We start from the raw sequence: 18,828 nt of genomic DNA, 5'->3' as shown, positions 1-18,828 counted from the left end.
TCTGTAGGACAGGTCACATTCATCACACCACGTGGCCCTAGCACTGATCCATACTGACACGAATCAGATGAACATATCTCACAGTGGGAAGAGACTGGATGAGTAAATGTGACAGGGGAAGAGACAGAGAGCTGTGTGTGTGTGGCCATGCTCCTCACGGCTCAGTTTTGAGGGGAGCACCCCCTGCGCCCCCTCCCCTCAGCCCTTGCCCGCCTCTAAGATGGCCGCCCCTCCCCGCGCCCGCCTCCAAGATGGCGGCGCCGCCCTCCTCCCTCCCTCCCCTCTCCCTCCTCCCCCTCTCCCCAGCCACCCGCGTGTGGCCGTGACTTCACTTCCCGGTGTGCAGCAGCCATTTTGTCTCTCCTCCGCCGCCGCTGCCCGCGCTTCTCCCTCCCTCCCGCCGCCGCGGGCCGCGCAACTCCCGTTCCCCCCGCGGGGGCCCCCCCGCCGCATGCCCCCCCGCCCCGCGGCCCGGCGCCGGCCATGTCGAGCGAGGAGAGCTACCTGGCCATCCTGCGCTACCTCACCAACGAGCGGGAGCCCTACGCGCCCGGCACGGAGGGCAACGCCAAGAGGAAGATCCGCAAGGCGGCCGCCTGCTACGTGGTGCGCGGTGGCACCCTCTACTACCAGCGGCGGCAGCGCGACCAGCAGCGCTTCGCCGAGCTGGAGGTGGTGCTGCAGGCCGAGCGCCGCGCACGCCTCATCCGCGCCGCGCACCTCGCCCCCGACGGCGCCCACCGCACCCGGCTGCAGACCTGGCAGGGCCTCTCGCAGAAGTACTGGTGGAGAGGTGAGCGGCGGCCGCGGGGATAACAGGGTCAGGTTGGGAATAAGGAGGCGTTTCTGGTCAGAGAGAGAGGTCAGGCGCTGGGACGGGTCGCGCAGGGAGGCGGGGGGGTCACCGTGCCTGGGGGGGTGCAAGGAGAGGCTGGACCTGGTGATTAGGGACGAGTTTTAGTGGGTGATGCTGATAGGAGGAGAGTAGTTAAAGCAGGTGGTCGTGGAGGTCTTTCGCAGCCTTAATGATTCTGCAATTCTGTGATCCTAGCTGTAGGGAAACACGGAGATCAGCCGTCCCAATCCAGGTGTTGCATAGGGGATTTCTCCATTCCTGTGCTTGGTGTAGGATGGTAATCCCTTTCATGCGATCCAGTTCCACCTTTAGCCTGATAATAATCCTTTTTCAACTAGCTTGTTGAAGGCGTGCACATTTAAAATAGTACACCCGCTATTAACTGTAATTTTGCACTCATCGTTACATTTCCCTATTGCCTCCCATGAGAGGATAAAAACACAGACCCAATCCTCAGCTGGGACCAGAGTCATGTCACAGCAGTTAGAAACCAGTCGTGTGTAACAACCAAAATTCCCAGTTGTGGCCTTCTTTTGGCCGAGCCAATAACTTGGTACCTGTGTTCCCTCTGGATTTGGCGCTCTATTTTTACTCTTAGGCATCCATTAAACGAATCTCCAGCTTTTCAGTTGCCTGGGCCCAATTTCTGTTTATCCTGCATTTTTTTTCCAACCACTGGTAAGAAATCTGTCGTTTTCAGCTAGTTTTCTATTTAGTATTAGAAAACTAGTATAGAAAAAATAGTACTTCTATTTTCTATCTCAACGCGTAGGCTGCTTGCTCTAGCTGCAGCCCATCCTTGCAGTCCAGCTCTCATGGATTTGAGGTGCCGATCTGTTGTGGCCGTAGCTGGGAACCAGGGAGCTGGAATGGGGCCCAGGGTCGAGAAGGGTGTTGGCAGTGGGGTCTGCAGGCAGCAGACCCTGAGAACTAGGCCTGGTTTCAGCTGGAATCAGGGAAGCATAAAACATGTCTGGAACAGGCACAGATGTCTTGGGTTGGCAAGTCTCACATTGCATTAAGCCTGTGTTTTCCCGATCCTTCCACAGATTCATATGCAATGATGGGACATAGCACAGTACAGAATGCTGTAAGCAGAGCGAGTCTCTTGAGGTGTGATAGATTTTGAAGCATAGAGGCACAGGTTTTGTAGGCTTTTATATCATCCTAGTGATGGAAATGAGTTTGAGTTGAAAGCTTTTATATGCTGAAAATGCCTTGGTATCTCATAGGACCTTAAGCTTAGGAACTGTTGAGTATCTAAAATTATTTAGTTACACCTGATCAAGTACTGGAGGGGAATGCAGTTTCTTTAAACTCCAAAAATCCCAAACAGCTGATTTAAATCAGTGTTAACGATACAAGTCAGTGTCATTGCCTATAATTCAGTCAGTTCCAGTTGGCACAAGCCTTTTACATAAGCCTTCCCATTCTTGTCCTGTTTAGTGAGGACAAACCAAGATCCACTTGTGTGGAGCTCATTGCAGGATCAATTTACAGCTTTCATTGTCTTGGGATTCTTATAGTGAATGTGTAAATTGCTTTTTTTTTTTTTTTTCTAGTTTAAAAAAGTCCTTCTGGGATGGTTCTGCTTCATATAGGGATCTTAAATATTTGATTGCGAATGAACTGTGGATTACAGTAAGGACAATAAAAAGAAAGTGTAGGTGGCTGACTTCATTTTTCTTGAATAATCACTTAGTATCTTGTGGCTAATCACTTACATATTTAATTGTGAATTTAAGGTAAATTGAATGAGGATTGGAAGCCTAATTAAGCTTCGTTAATTTTCTTTAGGTATTCTTAAGCAGGTTAAAGATTACATTAAAGAATGCAGCAAGTGCCAGGAAAAGCTAGATCGCTCTAGATCTCTGTCGGATCCTTCTGAAATGCTGGAGGAACTTGGACTGGATACAAAATCTCATGAAGATAGTAATGAAACAGATGATGAATCAAGTAATGCGGCATCGATCCCAGCTGCATCCCCAAAGCCTGTGAAAAAGAAGCCAGTAGCAAAGCATGAGCTTGTATTTGTAAGTACTGCAGTTCACATCTGAACGTATTTAAATGTTCATGCATTCTTAAAAGTATAGTTACTTTCTATTGCTGTGATAATCCTGCATGATCTGACATTTTTATAAATATATTTGGTGTGTGAAAACAGTTGACTGGTACATATTACATGAAATCAGTGATAATATACGGTCTTCAGAAAATTGCCCCTATATATATATACATATATACATATATATATATATATGTTTACGATCCAAGGGAAATTTGATTGCAAAAGTATAAGAAAAGCATCACTTACAAGCTTCTCATGGAATCTGTATCTGTTCCTTAATAAATTTGCTGTACTTACATATATAAAATTCTTGATGATGGTAACTGGGGGCTTATAGACATATAAAGACTTGAATCTAGAAATTGTTTCACATTGTAGCATTGGAAGATACAGTCCAAAGCACTGTTTGAATATGTCTTCCCGTTTTTCCAGTTGTCTGTTTAAACTTTTTTGGGGGAGGGTAAGAGTTGGCAAATTTGGGGGTGGGGGGGATGGGAAGAGAAAATAATAGTAAGATGGTACAGGCTTGAACTGCTTTGATGGTTGCAGCAAATAATCCTTTTCTGTGTTTCAGTGTGAATGCTTACAAAGGCAGAGTCTAAATGTAATGAAGTTCTCGTAATGTTGTTTATGACAGGTTGACAGTAAGGGCCTTGTGAAGCAGTCATCTTCCAAACATTGTCTGTCAGTCTTAAACCAACTGAATCAGCAGAGGCTTTCCAATCAGTTCTGTGATGTGACTCTGCTGATTGAAGGAGAGGAGTACAAAGCTCACAAATCTGTCTTGGCAGCCAACAGCGAGTACTTCCGAGAGCTCTTCATTGAAAAGGGAGCTGTCACTAGTCATGAAGCTGTAGTGGATCTGTCAGGTGAATTGTTGTGGGTTTTGAAGATAGAAATCTTAATATCTGAAGTAAGGTGTACAGTGTTTGATTCAGTCTCTTTTGAGTGTTCAAGACAACCAAGTATTTTATCTTGTTTTTTTCTCTTTTAATCTAAAAGTATTTTGTATGGTTTTTAATGCTAAAATGATCACTCCTGTTTTTGCATAATTTGATCTCCCATACTGAATTGACCATGGAATTCCATCTCATAATTTATGAGAAGCTCTGGATTTATTTATTTTTTTTTAGCTTGCTTAGGTGTGTTTTCTCCTTGTATTAGTCACAGACCTTAAAAAAAGGGGGCATAATCCAGCTGTTTGAATACATCAAGAGGAGGTGTTCACTAGCTTCCCACAGAACTGTTTTGCTGAGCAAATACTACATTGTCTCATGTCTGGAAAACAGTGCTATACATGTTTCTGCTTATTTGTCAAACCTCCTGTTACCTTTAAGATGGGAGATAATCCTAAAGTCAGTGTTCCAAAAATAATTTTGAAGTGGTGAAGAATATTGTACAGAACTTAAATGTTCTGTTGCTTTCCCGTTACTTTCTTAGCTGTCTGTCTTTGCATGAGCAATGGATTTCTATTATGATGGTGCAGAAGGTCCCCCAAATTCATTATTTCATTTACGATTTTTTGAACTGTGGAAAATTATAACAAATGCTTCTTTGGAAGCATTTTTATCTATATATACACATTTTTTTTCAGTAGCCACTTCCTTGACTTATTTTTCTGCAACATCAATTGTTGCTTAACTCCAGACTGCTTTCTGAATGTAGCAGCCCAGAAAGGCTTGAGCTAAATTAGGATTAATCTGCTTCAAAAACATTGTGGCCCTCCTAGCATCCTGAAACAATCTTTTTCAGAATTTTATTGTGAAACTACCTCAATTTTACTTATTAAAAAAAAGTTGTCTTGAGTTTGACTTCCACAATATATACAAGGAGGATTTTTGTGTGTAAATGGCAATGAACTGAGTCTGAATGGAGGGGCTTCAATGGTATTCCTGAGTGTGTTTCACTCTTAATTTCAGGCTTAACTGTATCAAAGACAAACTGTTGTATCCTTCCTGGGGTATTTTGGTGTAACAAGGGGGTCGTCAGTGTTTGATCTAATCTCTTGTTTTATTTCTGATAGGGTTTTGCAAGTCGAGCTTCCTCCCACTCTTGGAATTTGCTTATACTTCAGAATTAACTTTCGACTTCTGTAGTATGGCAGAAGTGGCCATGCTTGCTCGGCACCTCTTCATGTCAGAGGTTCTTGAACTCTGTGAGAACGTGCACAAACAGATGGAAGAGAAACAAATTACAGTGTACCAAAAGGGAGACATTCACACAGTAGAGTCAACACAAAGTTTAGCAGAGCAGATCAGAGTGCAGATGCCCCTCCTGCATGGTGCTGAGCAGCCTCTGACAGCAGAGCTGGCGGCCCATGAAGTGACAGCAGTTGTGAACGGAGCTCCTTCCTCTGCTGGGCCCGAGGAGGCAGCAGCACCCCAGCCCCACCTCCTGCCCCCACAGCCTGCAGAAGCCACTCCTGATGGCCTTTCAAAGCCTTTGGAGCAGTGTGAAACAACTGAAAATTTTATCAAAATAGAGCTGGTGGAGAACGTTTCAAACAGCACTGTGGTTGTCAGACAGGCTGAGCCATCAGTTGTGGAAGCCATGGACACAGACGGTCAAGTGGAAATGGAGCTAAATGAAAGCTGTCAAGCAAATGTAGAGATGGCTCCGGAAGACTCCTCGGAAATGCTCAAGGAAAATGATGGCAGGCAAAGTAAAGAAGAGAGCGTTTTGGCTTCACAACCAGAAAGCATGGCTTCCAGCCAGGATGATACTTATAAAAGCAAACTTCGCCAGCGTTCTGTTAGCGAAGGTGGATATATCAGATTGCATAAAGGAATCGAAAAAAAGCTGCAAAACAGAAAGACAAATCCGAAATCTGCAATACAGCAGGTATTCTATCTCTGTTTAAGCCTGTTGGCGGTAATCATCCTTTGTTTCCACACCAGTCTGAAAAGACTGTTTCCCATTTCCAAGCGTTGTCTGGCAAATGCTTTAAATGTTTTCTTCTTTTGAGAAATCAATGTTACGGCAAACCAAAGTAACATCCATCCCTCTGCACTGAGAGATATAAATTGTTACCCTTTTAAATGGAAATTGTAGCATTAGTCTCCCTTTTACCTCTGATCATTATGAAGACCAGATGTTAAAACTAGCACAGTCCAAATATTTGAGCTATATTTGTGATTTCTGTTTCTCTGTTTGGGGAGGGGGAGCTCTTTCAGGAGCAGGTCCTGTTAACTTCACAGTTTTTAAACCCTCTCCCCTTGATAGAGAAGGTCTCCAGACAGAATCCACGTGTGGAATAAAAAAGTTTTAGATAATTGCTTAGAATTGGAATTAGGAATAGGTTTCTACTTTCATAACTGATCTCTTAATTTTTCACCTTTTTGTCTCATGCTTTCCTCAACTCCCACCATGACACTGGATGTTGTATAAGTGTTAGAAAATAGACGCTCCTTCTTGAGTTCCTAGTTTTAATCCTGGAAGAATAACAGTAAAGAGAAATTGCAAGGAAATACTGCTGACTTGAATTAGCATAATTGCAGTTGGCATGGATAAAAGCATGCTTTGTATGAATGGGTGATTTTCCAAGCTCTTATTAATCATCAACTGGACAAAATGATTTTTGTGGCTTCCTAATTTGGCCAAGTTTGCATAACTTTTCAGAGCAACAGCAAGACATAAAAGAGTCTGAAAATGTTGTCCCTGTGTTGAGTTTATTTGTGTGAGACAAGAAAAGGCTAGTGTGTTTGCAAAAATTTCTAGATATTTCACTTGTTGGAGGAATGGGGAGAAGAAATGGGGATGCAATGTACTGTTTTTTCCCCTTGCCTTATTCTCAGAAACCTGAAGGGGAGATACTTGATACAAGAAATTTCAGCCTGATCACTTAAGCTATGGATTTTAAAGAACATGACAGCAAGTTTCTGCAAAGGAAAATGAGATTGCCAGCTCAAGGTAGCACTGCCAATACCTCACACAAACATTCAAGCTGGAACGCCCTTAACTGGAAAGAGCTTTGCTTAAATAGTGTCAAATTTTTTACACGTTATTAATAACTCTGTTCTTGCTGGCTGGTAATAATGTATTAGGCCACTCTTTTTATGTCTAGTTTGATAACTTCTGAAGTAAGTCTTGAAAAGGAAAGCTGAAGTGAAGGACTTAGTTAGAAACATTTTATAGAAGTTATGACTGGAAGTATTTGTGGTTCCTCTCTAACTATCACTTAGCTTGTGTTTAGCCAGTTACTCAGGGAGGGCTAGTTGGATCTGAAGTGGTAAGTTGTCTATCTGTAATTACAGTCAGCTTGTGGTTGTGAAAGAAGACCATTTTTCCTACCATAATCTCTCTGGATTTTCAGTGATCTAAAAAGGCTTAACTTTCCAGTGGCTACAGAAACTAAGGGAGATTGGGTGATGTTACTGTAACATAAAGAAACATAAGCTTTTATCACTGGCTACATTGTGTTTCGTACTTCTGAAAGAAGTTCATTCACTGGTTATGTTTTTCCAATTTAGGTTGCCATGAAGCTGGTACAGAGAGGGAAAAAAATGAAACAACCCAAAAGAGAGACCACAGAAAATAATGAAGTAGAAGCTCAGCACAAATGCACGGAGTGTGGAATGGTGTTCCAGCGGCGCTATGCACTTATAATGCACACACTAAAACATGAAAGATCTAAAGATTATAAATGCCCAGTAAGTCTTTTTTGTCTGTAAACCTTGCTATTAAAATTATTTTTCTTGTCTCTTTTAGTATTTTGCATTTATTTTCTTTACAGACTTCAGAGACGGACAGAGCCTTGATCTAAATGGGTAAAATGTAGTGCAGCTACATGGCCTGACAGCATCGCGTGGCATGAGAGTGCTTGTGCTGTTCATGGTACTGGGTGGGCTTTACTTTTAACCTTACTGGTGAATTTACAGTTGTATTTAGATTATCCTGGGAGTTACTTCTTACTGGGAAGTGAACAACGGCTCTGTCAGTAGCCTTAAAAAGCCAATGCTTAATTCTATTAATTAACCTGAAAAAAAGTCTGTCGGAGTCAAATTACAGACCTATGCAATCAGATTACTACATTTAAAATCTTTGATTTACCTTTTTTGAAATACCTTTGAAATACTGCATGCAGATTGAAGTTGTGTGTTCTTTCCTAGTTGTGTAAAAAAGAATTCCAGTATGGTGCCTCCCTGCGAGCTCATCTTGTCCGACACACACGGAAGACTGAAGTGAACACTGCAGCTTCTAGTGTAGAAGAGACAGGCATGTCTTCAGTGAAAGGGAGAACTAAACGGGAATTTGTATGCGATATCTGTGGCAGAACTCTACCTAAGCTCTATTCTCTCAGGATACATATGCTCAAACATACAGGTGTAAAACCGCATGCATGCAAGGTAAAGAGAAAGTTCTTTTACTTGGTCATCACGTCAGTAATGTATTTGATACTTTAGTATTGACCCTCTGTCCTACAAGTTAGGTTAATTCACGTCATTTCACAATGGGAAAAAATAACATAACATTGCTGATGAAATTTCTTGTAGTTGGAGACTGTAATCTAGAATTCAACTGGAAGCTTGAATCATGGAATTTAATATTCCTATGTCTAGAAAATGTCTTCGCTTGAGTGTTCTTTTTTAACGGACCATTTTTGCTACTGGTGAGGAATCATAGGCTTGGTCATCCTTGTTACTAAGAAATACGGAGTTGATATTGTGTTTGGAGCTAACAGGTATTCAAAACTGATCTGTTGAAATATTCTGTGTTTTTTTTTTTGTCCTCTTTGATTGGATCTGGATTTTTTTTTAGGTTTGTGGAAAGACCTTTACATATAAGCATGGATTAAAAATGCACTTAGCTCTCCATGAAGTACAGAAACAGTTTCAGTGTGACTTGTGCGAGAAGTCCTTTGTCACTAAAAGAAGTCTTCAGGAACATATGAGCATTCATACTGGTAAGTAGTGAGAATTGCTTTGGATGGCTTTTGTGTGCTGGTGAACTTTAACATTGTTCTTTAATGCCAAAGGAACCATTTAAAAATAAAGTAGTTTTTCATCCTGGCCTTGACTTAAGATGTAATTATTCATTTATATTTCTTCTTTGGGCTTGTTTTATCTTAGCTTAAGATTATTATGCAAATATTCTATACTAGAACAGGGAGTTGTGGTTAGTCTGTTCCTACTTTTTTATGCCTGTATTATGTGAATTCAACAAAGATAAGAGTCTAGAACATTTTTGAGCAACTATACTTTCAGTCTGTCCTTTCAGAGGAGAACTTGCTAAATTGAAACTCTGACAAATTCCGGGTGTTGTTTCAAGATTTCTGCTTGTACTAATAAAACATTTCTAAAGCAAGAATGTATTATTTGTTGCACAGCTATTTTAAATGACTTGAGGGAAAGATATTTTTAAACATGAGCAATGCTTCAGGATTTATTCCTATTTTAATAGGTTATATGGTCTTTAAGATTGTGTACTTTCTCATGGGATACTGTTTGTGTGATCTATGAACTAGTTATTTTCTGTGAGAGCTCTCATTTCAAAGGAATAAAAACTTTTTCTTCAAAACTTCTACAGTAGGACAGCAGTTCAAACGCTGTACTTCTAACTAAGAAATACAGGACTTGTATTCTAATTTCAGAAGTTTTATACTGAAATTTTATAAAAACTGGCATCTTGAAAGATCTTGGCATGTAAAAGATGATGCTTCTTTTGTCCAAGACGAGTAGTTTTTAACTATGTTGTAATATGTAGAAGTTGTCTGTGTTTCCTGAGTTGGGAGGAATCAGAAGTAAGAGCCTGTACCAAAAGTGGAGGAATTTATGTTAGTACTCAAGACTCATGAAGCAATGAATTGGAGCTGAAAGCTCCTCTTTTGAAGTGGTGTTCCACAAATTCAAGGTGTGAGTCACCCACAGGCAATGCTGCATTGCTGGAGAAATTGCGTATTGTATGAAAACAGGCAGCTGTTTTTCACATGAGGTCAGTTTTTTAAACTGTTCACATTTCATGGCTAATCAGCTATACTGTTGTACCCTGTGTTTAGAAACATGCAGTGAAGTCATTGAGAGTTGTTACTCTCCCTTCTATCTATGACTACGTAGGCGCATAAAAAATACACTTGAAAATTCCATCTGTGTGTAATTAAACCAACTTCTTTTTGTAGCACTGCTCTGCTTACTTCAGATAAATTACATAGGAAGAAAAAACACTCACAAAGCATCCCAGAGAGATGGAGGCCTGGCTTTGTAACTTGTTTGCTTGTGTTTTTTTTGTCAGGAGAATCCAAGTACCTTTGCTCCATCTGTGGAAAGTCTTTTCACAGGGCTTCAGGACTCAGTAAACACATAAAGAAACACCAGCCAAAACCTGAAGTTCGTGGATATCAGTGTACTCAGTAAGTTGTTAGTTATTATGGTGTTTTGTTCTTTTGGTTTGTTGTTGGGGTGGTTTTTGTCCTTATTTTGCTTCAAGATGAAAAGCAGATCCTGGTTATAGAACAAAAGTTCATTGGCCTGCAATGAGATTTGTAAAACATTAGTGTTATAAAAAAATAATGAGACTTCTGTTAATATATGAATTGGAGAGCAACACCTTGGAATTTTTAACTGTTACCTACTTTCATATAGTTATGTTTTAATGAGTATGTTTGCACTTGGAGCTGTAGTAAGTAGCCCTGTGGTTTTAAAGCTCCCCTGTAGGACAGATAGAGTGGTAAGATTGTCGGAGACAAAGGGTCTTCAGCCTGCTCTTGTCTTCCTTTACCCTGATAGTTTTGGTTGCGTATGAAAATGTCCTATTAAAGTCTGTGATGTAATGTACTTGGGTGCACTGCAATATACACTATGTTTGGCAAACAGCTGTGCAGGAGTATCTAGATTACAGATACAGATTAAGGCTCACCGGCTATTTTTAACCTGATTATAAAACTTATATGACTACTTGAAAGTCAGTAAAAATGTGTTTCATAGGGTGTTTACAAATCATGATGTTTTTCATATGACCAAGCAGACTATAGGAGAACCTTTCAATTAACCTGTAGGAGCACAAGTGGTACTTAATTTCCAAACTCTCAGTTAGGTCTTTGGAAAACTGACAGGTATTTAATGGGGCTGTACTATTTATGATTGCCTGTATGTAGCTTGTGGTATTAATGAAAAACCTGTATCAAAAATATTTGTAATATATCTCTGGTAGTACAGCTGTACAAATATTTCCTAACTGCTGAAAATTCATTTTAATTCTGTCTGCAGTGTTTTTGTTGAGTGGTTTGTAGTACTAAAAATGTAGATCTCAAAAATTCCAAGAACAAAGCTAACAGGATCCACATCAGGACAGAACTAGTTAATGAAACATAACAGGGAAGACAATTTTGGTTCTGAAAGAGTTATATTAAAAATAGATATTCAAGGCAGTAGTCATGGATGCAACATCACTTCGAATGAAAATGTATTTTGATTCCTCAACTCCTTCAAAACAGACACAACCCTTGTTTCTTCTAGAGTTTAGATCTATTCTAGGAATATAATTCATGTCACAAGTGGTTTAGAGAGCTTCACTAAGCTACAAGTAGGCTTCATTTTTCTACTACATTGGCTTGGTATGTAAATCGTCCAGCCATGCTTGAGTTTGAGCTTCTGGCCCAGTTAAATAAAGCTTCACACAAGGTACTTTGCTAAAAGTAGAAGTAGATATTAGATTAAATCACAGCAGTGTGTGAGTGTCAGAGGGTGGTTGTCATGGTTCATTTTTTTTACTTATGAAATTAATACTTCTCTAAGGGATTTTCTAAATACGCCGTCCATGAGAACACCAAGTACCAACCTCTGTGAAGACCCTTAGGGATGTGGAAACCCAGAATCCCTGAGAATCCCATTTGAAATGGAGCTGTTGGTGGTTTTGTTGTTTTTTTTCCTAGCCTAGGAGAAGATTGTTCAGGCAACTCAGGGACTATAACCTACTTAATTTCTCTAAAGCATAGAAGGCTTTTTTCTTACCTTTCCAGGGTACCCAATCTTTGTGAAGTCTGATATTACAAGTTTTGTTCTCATATGGAAGCTTTCTTCTCTTCAGATTCCACTTAGTTAGAATTCAGAGATTCCCTCTTTCCAGAGGTGGTTGAGCTACAAAATGTAAATCCTCTACAGTGGACTTGGAAGTCCATGAATAACTTTGCTTGTTGGCCTTTCTCTGCACTCTGTCCTTTCTCAAGTCATACAGTGTGTCATCTTACATGAGGAAGAGATGTAGAAGATTAGGTAGAAGAAGAGGTCTGTAAGGCAAAATATCTTTCAAAGATAAAGCATGTTTTTAGCTGGACTACTCCTATAGTTTTTACACCAAGAGAAATTTGTTATTTTATGTAGTCACACTATGGGAAGATATAAATGAAGAAAAACTTTAGGAATTTAGTTTCAGACATATTCAAACTTCACACTAAAGAATGAACATGGCTAATCTTAGATACATTCTTGTAGAATCCTGAATTTGTTTTTTAACTTCTGAAAAAAATATACTTCAGCATTACAGAAAAAAAAACACCCAGATATGTTATCTTTGTTTTATTATTTAATCCTCTTTGGTAAGGGAGGAAACAACTGTTAGAACCCTCATAGTAATTCTTAAGATCTAATATACCTTTTTGATGTCTTTCAGCCAGTCTGCCTTTGATTAATCCTCGTAATAAAAACAGAAGGAATATAATCATCCATAATAGACAAAAATGTTTCAGAACAATGTCCTCAAATGGTATTCCAGATTTTCAGATAGGATGCTCTTCCTTTTAATTTCCCCTGGTTTGGAAAGAGTTTGTGCTTTGTATTAATATTGATGACACTACAGGTCTTCTCCAAGTGTTCAGTTGCCGTTACAGAAGGAGATTTCTGTGCCTTGGAAATCAGGATTACCAAGATCTTGCTGATACAGAATGCTACAACCTTTGCTGTTACAGGTGTGAAAAGAGTTTCTACGAAGCTCGAGATCTCCGGCAGCATATGAATAAACACTTAGGTGTGAAGCCATTTCAGTGCCAGTTTTGTGGAAAATGTTATAGTTGGAAGAAAGACTGGTATTCTCATGTAAAGTCTCACTCTGTCACAGACCCTTATAGGTAAGAGGAAATAACTGAAATGTAAGAAATTATAATGCCACAGCCCTAGATTAGTCACCAAGGAACTGCCTAGTCTGTGGTTCAAGTACTGATTGATTGACCTTGACTGGGGCGTTGAGTTCTTGAGAATGTGGATGGGTGACTTCAAATAGTGTGGTCAAACTGGTAATCTGCTGGCACAATCCTGGGACTAACGCATGTGAAGTCATAAGAGGATAAGTATAATTAGTAAAGTTAAGCTTTGTATGCAATCTTGCTTCTCTAGAATGGTAAGTGGAAGTTCTGTGGCTATTAATAAGAGAAAATGTGGCTTTTACAGTCCAGTGGCATTTTTAGTTATGGAAATAGCTGTCATGAAGCAATATACCCATTAAATTTTACCTACATTAATTCAAGTACATTTTTACTTTAAAAACTTTAAGATAAGCATAGGATAATGGTTTTAACTCCCATTTTACATGCTCTAGGTGTAATGTATGTGGTAAAGAATTTTATGAGAAAGCCTTGTACAGAAGGCATGTAAAGAAAGCCACACATGGTAAAAAAGGAAGAGCAAAACAAAATCTGGAACGAGTTTGTGAGCATTGTGGAAGAAAATTCACGCAGCTCCGGGAATATAGGAGGCACATGAACAATCATGAAGGTATGTAGAAAGCAAATAGTTACGGCGTTCTCCTACCCTTAAAAGCATTGTGGAGAAAAGGGTTATTATCGGTTATCTTGGAATCTGTGTGTCCTGTGATGCAGAACACACGAGTTCTTACAGATTGTCCAGTTAGTTTTATGCTTATCCTGATTAATTAACATTCTTCTGGTGATTCCTAGAGATGCTGCTGGCATCTTTCTAAAACTGTAGTCACACAGTCCCAGTACCATTTGTCTTTCTCAAACTGTAATAGAAAAATTATTTCAGAAGCAATAGGAAAAAAAAAATATGTATCTGGCAAAGAAAGAATTGCATGTAGTGCTTTGAAAGTTGCATGTGGCTAGTAAAATATTCCTCAAACTGGAGAGTGATTGGCTTGAATTTAGAAAAAGGACCACTGGAGATTAACTTCTTGATGTATAACTAGTAGTAAGCTTTATAATGTTTGGGGAAACTACGAAAACACTTCATAATTTTAAAAGTATATGCATTTTTTACTTTAGCTGTGAAGTGTGATCTTCAGTATTTGGTTATTCCAGCTGTGTTTGAAGTCTATAATACAGAGACGCATCTTCAGGGGAAAAATAAAAAAAAAAAAAAATTTTTTTGAAGCTTATTTCCTTTTAAAAAGCTGTTATATCTCTAACTACTGGAATAGAGATTCATTCTAAATACAATGAGTCCTGGATACTGGATACCTAGCCTAAACTTACAGTGACTGCTATGGAGAAAAAGTCAGTTAAAAGCCAGTTAAAATAGTGCTTGTCACCACCCACATGCTCCATTAGATAATGCAGGCCACAGAGTTTGCACTTTATAAGGGAGAATAAGATTATACGAACACCATGTGCAGAATTTGAACATATGTAGTGTGGAGGAGGAAGAAAAAAAAAAGCTGTAGATGGCCTTATCAACTAACTAGAATAGGTGCTGATTTGTTGAGAGGTATATAGAAAGATTTACAGAAACGAGGTGTGACTAGGAATGTAAGTGACATGGTAAAACGTGGTTTCAGAAGTAAATTGTTTTTGTCTGTGCTGCCTTAATTTTACATTAAGCTTTATGCACTTAAGATAGTGCATCTGCATGAAAAGGAAATGTTTAAAAAAAGTAATGAGAAGACATTAGTTTGCAAGAGCACTTGTGGAAATGATAATCTTACCATTTAATGCATTATCCTTATGTTAGACTGTAGTACAGAAATGGTAAGATCTTTTTCTTGTTTGGAAAAATTTGAACTACTTGTACCATTTCTTTGTGCTTTTATACTACTGTCCTCCCTGTCATTTCTCACCATCATGCATACATAATTATAAATGCTGATGGTCGTTTTTTTCTTTGCTTTCCATTTGAAAACAGGTGTGAAGCCATTTGAATGTCTAACTTGTGGAGTAGCCTGGGCTGATGCGCGTTCCCTGAAGCGTCACGTAAGGACGCATACTGGAGAACGGCCGTATGTCTGCCCAGTCTGCAACGAGGCTTACATAGATGCCCGGACGCTGCGGAAGCACATGACCAAGTTCCACAGAGACTACGTACCCTGCAAAATTATGTTGGAAAAAGATACTCTTCAGTTTCATAACCAGGGGACGCAGGTGGAGCATGCCATCAGCATTTTAGCAGCAGACGTGCAGGAACAAGAAACTGAAATTAGTGTTGGTGGTGAGGAGGTGGAGACTCTAGTAGTGACAGGAGACACACTTGAAGCAATTGAAGCAGTTGCAGCTACTGAAGAATGTACATCAGTCTCCACTCTTTCTGACCAAAGCATCATGCAGGTGGTAAATTATGTACTGGCACAACAGCAAGGACAGAAAATGGCAGAAGTCACGCAGGCCATGGAAACTGTAGAGGTAGAAGTAGCCCAAGTTGCAGAGAAAGAGTGAATACAGAACATAAGAAAGAGCAAGGGGACTGAGGTCTTACGATACATGACAGCTAAATATGAACTGGGTATCTGAGGCTTACAGATACCTACCCGCACTGTTAATCTCCAGTACTGAATTTCTTGGTTACGAAATATTGCACGACGCATTACAGGGCAAAAGTTAGGATGCTTCAGTGTAGTCCAAGGCTTTGACGGCTAAGATATCTGCACTGGTCATAACTATTTAAAAAAAAAAGTTGGAATAATATTGTTTCCTGTGTCATGGAGTACCATGCTGTAAATTAAAGTATCTATAAAGTGGCTGCACTAAAATCTAGAAATGTACAGTTGGTAGCATTTTTTACTTATTTTTACATGCATTTCATCAAGTTTGTGAGTGAATGACCATCACAGGGTTTCGTCTCTTTACTCCCTAAAACAAGGCAATGGTGCAGTGTTCCATGCAGTGCGTGCTTTATGTGACAAAATCTGAGGCTTTTGTCTTTAGGCAGGTGCACCATCTGCAATTAGCGAATCCTAGTTGTGAAGAACTTGTTTAAATTCCAGATCATTGGGAGCAGGTTCATGGTTCAGCAAAACAATGAGGGAAGGGGTTCCAATGAAGTCTGAGCATGTGGTACCCTGAGATCAGGAACTGAAGTTCTCTAGAGGATATCCTAATGAGGGGAGACAACTTCTCTAAGTAAACTGCTGCTTATTTGTGAGAGGAGCTTACACTTCATCCTGCGTGCACAGCTATATTTAGGTTAATGGTGGTCAGTTGTGTAGAGGAACCTATGGTTTGCATTATACATATCCAAAGCAGGCAACCTAATGCTGGATGCTTATACTCTTACATTAAATGTGATGCAGAAACATTCAATTGATAGGAGTATAATGGCATGTTTTTGTGAGAAGGGGCATATAAGTATGCTGAAGTCCCACTCGTTAGGAACTGATCTTGTGTTATATCGTTGACGAGAAGAGCTTTGATGACTCCCAGATGGGACACATAGCCACGTCAAAGGAAAGAACTATGAAAGTCTTAGCATCAGGTAAGAATTAGTCTCAAAATTACAAGAGTTGCCAGAAGACCTTACTACAGATGCTCTAACAAATACTTCTAAGGCAAGCTAATTACTCAGTGTTGTATCACATCGATGGAAAAAATCCTTCCTAGGCTTTCCTGCTAGTAAGCATGAATCACAGCCATGCTTGACCGAGCTGATTTAATAATATGTACAGTGCACGCGTCAAGGTGTGGGTTCTTTAATTGTTCTTGTTTTTTTAAATTGCTTTTTTTTTTTTTAAATAAGCGTCTTTCAAGAGATCATGGAACGTGCTAGACACAGGAAGAACCAGAACTGTGTTCTTTTAAACTATTTTCAGTTTCTATAGCACTATTAAATGCTTTCCAACTTTGACAGCAGCAGGGTATCCAAGGAGCCAGAAGCCTGTTAATGCTGCAGTCACTAAAATCGTATGCATATAATGCTGTAACCCTTAAAACTGATTCACGAAGCAAAATTTAAGCAAAATCCATGATGAAGTAACCACCTCCTTTGAATCTGCCTTCCATCATGTTTAACTACTTGAATATCTGCCTACTAAGCTACAGAATGAACTGTTCTTTGTAGATTTTGCAAACATGTAGATAAAGAGTTGTTGAAATTTTAAGGTAGCTTGAGTTCCTGCCTCAGATTTGAACTTGTGGATGACTCTTTCAAATATGAATGTTGTCCTGCACAGAAGTCATGTCATTATTTATACTTCCTGCAGCCCTTTCCAACTGTGTTTTTTTTTCTGGTTACCCCACTGAGTAAAGCTAAAATGAATACTTGAAGGAAAAAAAAACACAAACTGGTAGCTGTAACTTTTGAATATCTGTATGGTCAAGAATCTTGAGATAGCCATCCTGCTTAAAAAAAAAAAAACAAAAAAAACAACACATAGGTAAATTAACTGTTCTTACTGCCACTATGATGGAAAAAGGTTTAATAGACTGCTAGGTAACCTTTAAAACCTATTCCAGTATTTGTATCTTACAAGTAATTATGTATTGAGTGATGAAATCGCAAGGGAAAACAGCTGTAAATAGTGCTAGAACATTATTTGTATATTTAGCGTGTTACTTACGAAGAATATTATTAGCACCTCAGTTTAATCTTTGGTGCATTTATTTATTTGCCCAATACATGGTAGGAAACAAGTGAAAATGAATTTCAGAGCCTTGTTCGCCACTGTAGAAATACTTCAACTGACTTAATAGCCTGTCATTTAAAAACAAGGAAATAAATTTGTTTCATAAACAGAACTCAACCAGGAATATCAAAGCTGAACACTGAATACTGTGCCTCATCTTTCAGAAGGGCATGAGGTTAGTAGGGAGTATCATTGTTAGCTTTGCTGTTCCTGTATTTCAGAGGTTGCCTTACGTTTTTCCTTAGATATCCTAAGCTATTAATTTAAGATGATTACTATGCTTCCGCAACCTCTTTGATGTCAGACTGCAACTATGCAGTTGATATTATTTAATTTGATTTTTTTAATGAAGTTCATGAGACCTGTCCATTTATAAAGTATAGTGATGAACTCTTGTATATAATTTGATCTGTACATGATGCTGTTTTTATTTAGTGTTAGATGTATAAAGTTATGGTTTCTGTCATTAAATAAACTAAGCTTTGCCATGAATTTCTCTTTTAAACAACATTTTCTCGGGGGGGGGGGGGGGGGGGGGGAAGTGTTACAATGTTGTTCATTCCTCTTCAGTATTTCCCCTTCTATATTATAGGCAGGGACTTTCTACATGGTACTACCTACTTTTAAAATTATACTGAAATTAACTTGTACAAGGAAAGGAAAACCTCCACTGTGTTAGAACATCAATCTACTAGAGTATGATGTTAACAAAACACTGTATGTTCATATTTGGATTAATCTGGCTGCAACATGTAGTAAAGGGGCCTTTCCTCATTCACTTAAAACACAGTTCTACCAATAGTTCTACCATTTTTAGTTAAGGAGTTATTTCTCTGTACAACGCTGCCACACAGAAGGCAGTAGCACACAGCACTTCTGTCTTGGCCTCTGCTCTGGGCAGTTGTCCTCCAGTCACCCACCTGGCTGAAGGCTGAGCTGTAAGCTGCCTCCTGGCCTCTCCTCTTAGGAGCAATGCTAAGGCAACATTGGCATTACAGAAAAGCCTTTTTTTTTGTTTTTGGTCATTGTTTTGTTGGTTTATGGTGTATCCCGATGGCCTAAGAGAAATGGTAAGACTTAGGTATATTAATGGTTAGCATTTCAGCATATTAACTCTTCTGCAGACCTATAC

General features: G+C 39.4%; 1 protein-coding gene across 1 annotated transcript; it reads left to right on the top strand.

Annotated features, from left to right (window-relative positions):
* Nucleotides 1–312: 312 nt before the first annotated feature.
* On the top strand, nt 313–18,188 carry ZBTB11 (zinc finger and BTB domain containing 11). The gene is made up of 11 exons (XM_027449538.3): nt 313–793; nt 2,654–2,889; nt 3,562–3,793; nt 4,948–5,765; nt 7,394–7,573; nt 8,033–8,269; nt 8,682–8,826; nt 10,152–10,269; nt 12,823–12,981; nt 13,449–13,624; nt 14,987–18,188. Exons 1-11 carry the CDS (start codon nt 484–486, stop codon nt 15,511–15,513), a joined length of 3,138 nt encoding a protein of 1,045 aa, XP_027305339.1. The 5' UTR covers nt 313–483; the 3' UTR covers nt 15,514–18,188.
* Nucleotides 18,189–18,828: the final 640 nt, after the last annotated feature.

The sequence above is a fragment of the Anas platyrhynchos genome, chromosome 1 (genome assembly GCF_047663525.1).
Source record: "Anas platyrhynchos isolate ZD024472 breed Pekin duck chromosome 1, IASCAAS_PekinDuck_T2T, whole genome shotgun sequence".
Classification (NCBI taxonomy): Eukaryota; Metazoa; Chordata; class Aves; order Anseriformes; family Anatidae; genus Anas; species Anas platyrhynchos.
The sequence above is the reverse complement of the archived record's forward strand: the minus strand, read 5'-3'. Positions and strand labels throughout refer to the sequence as shown.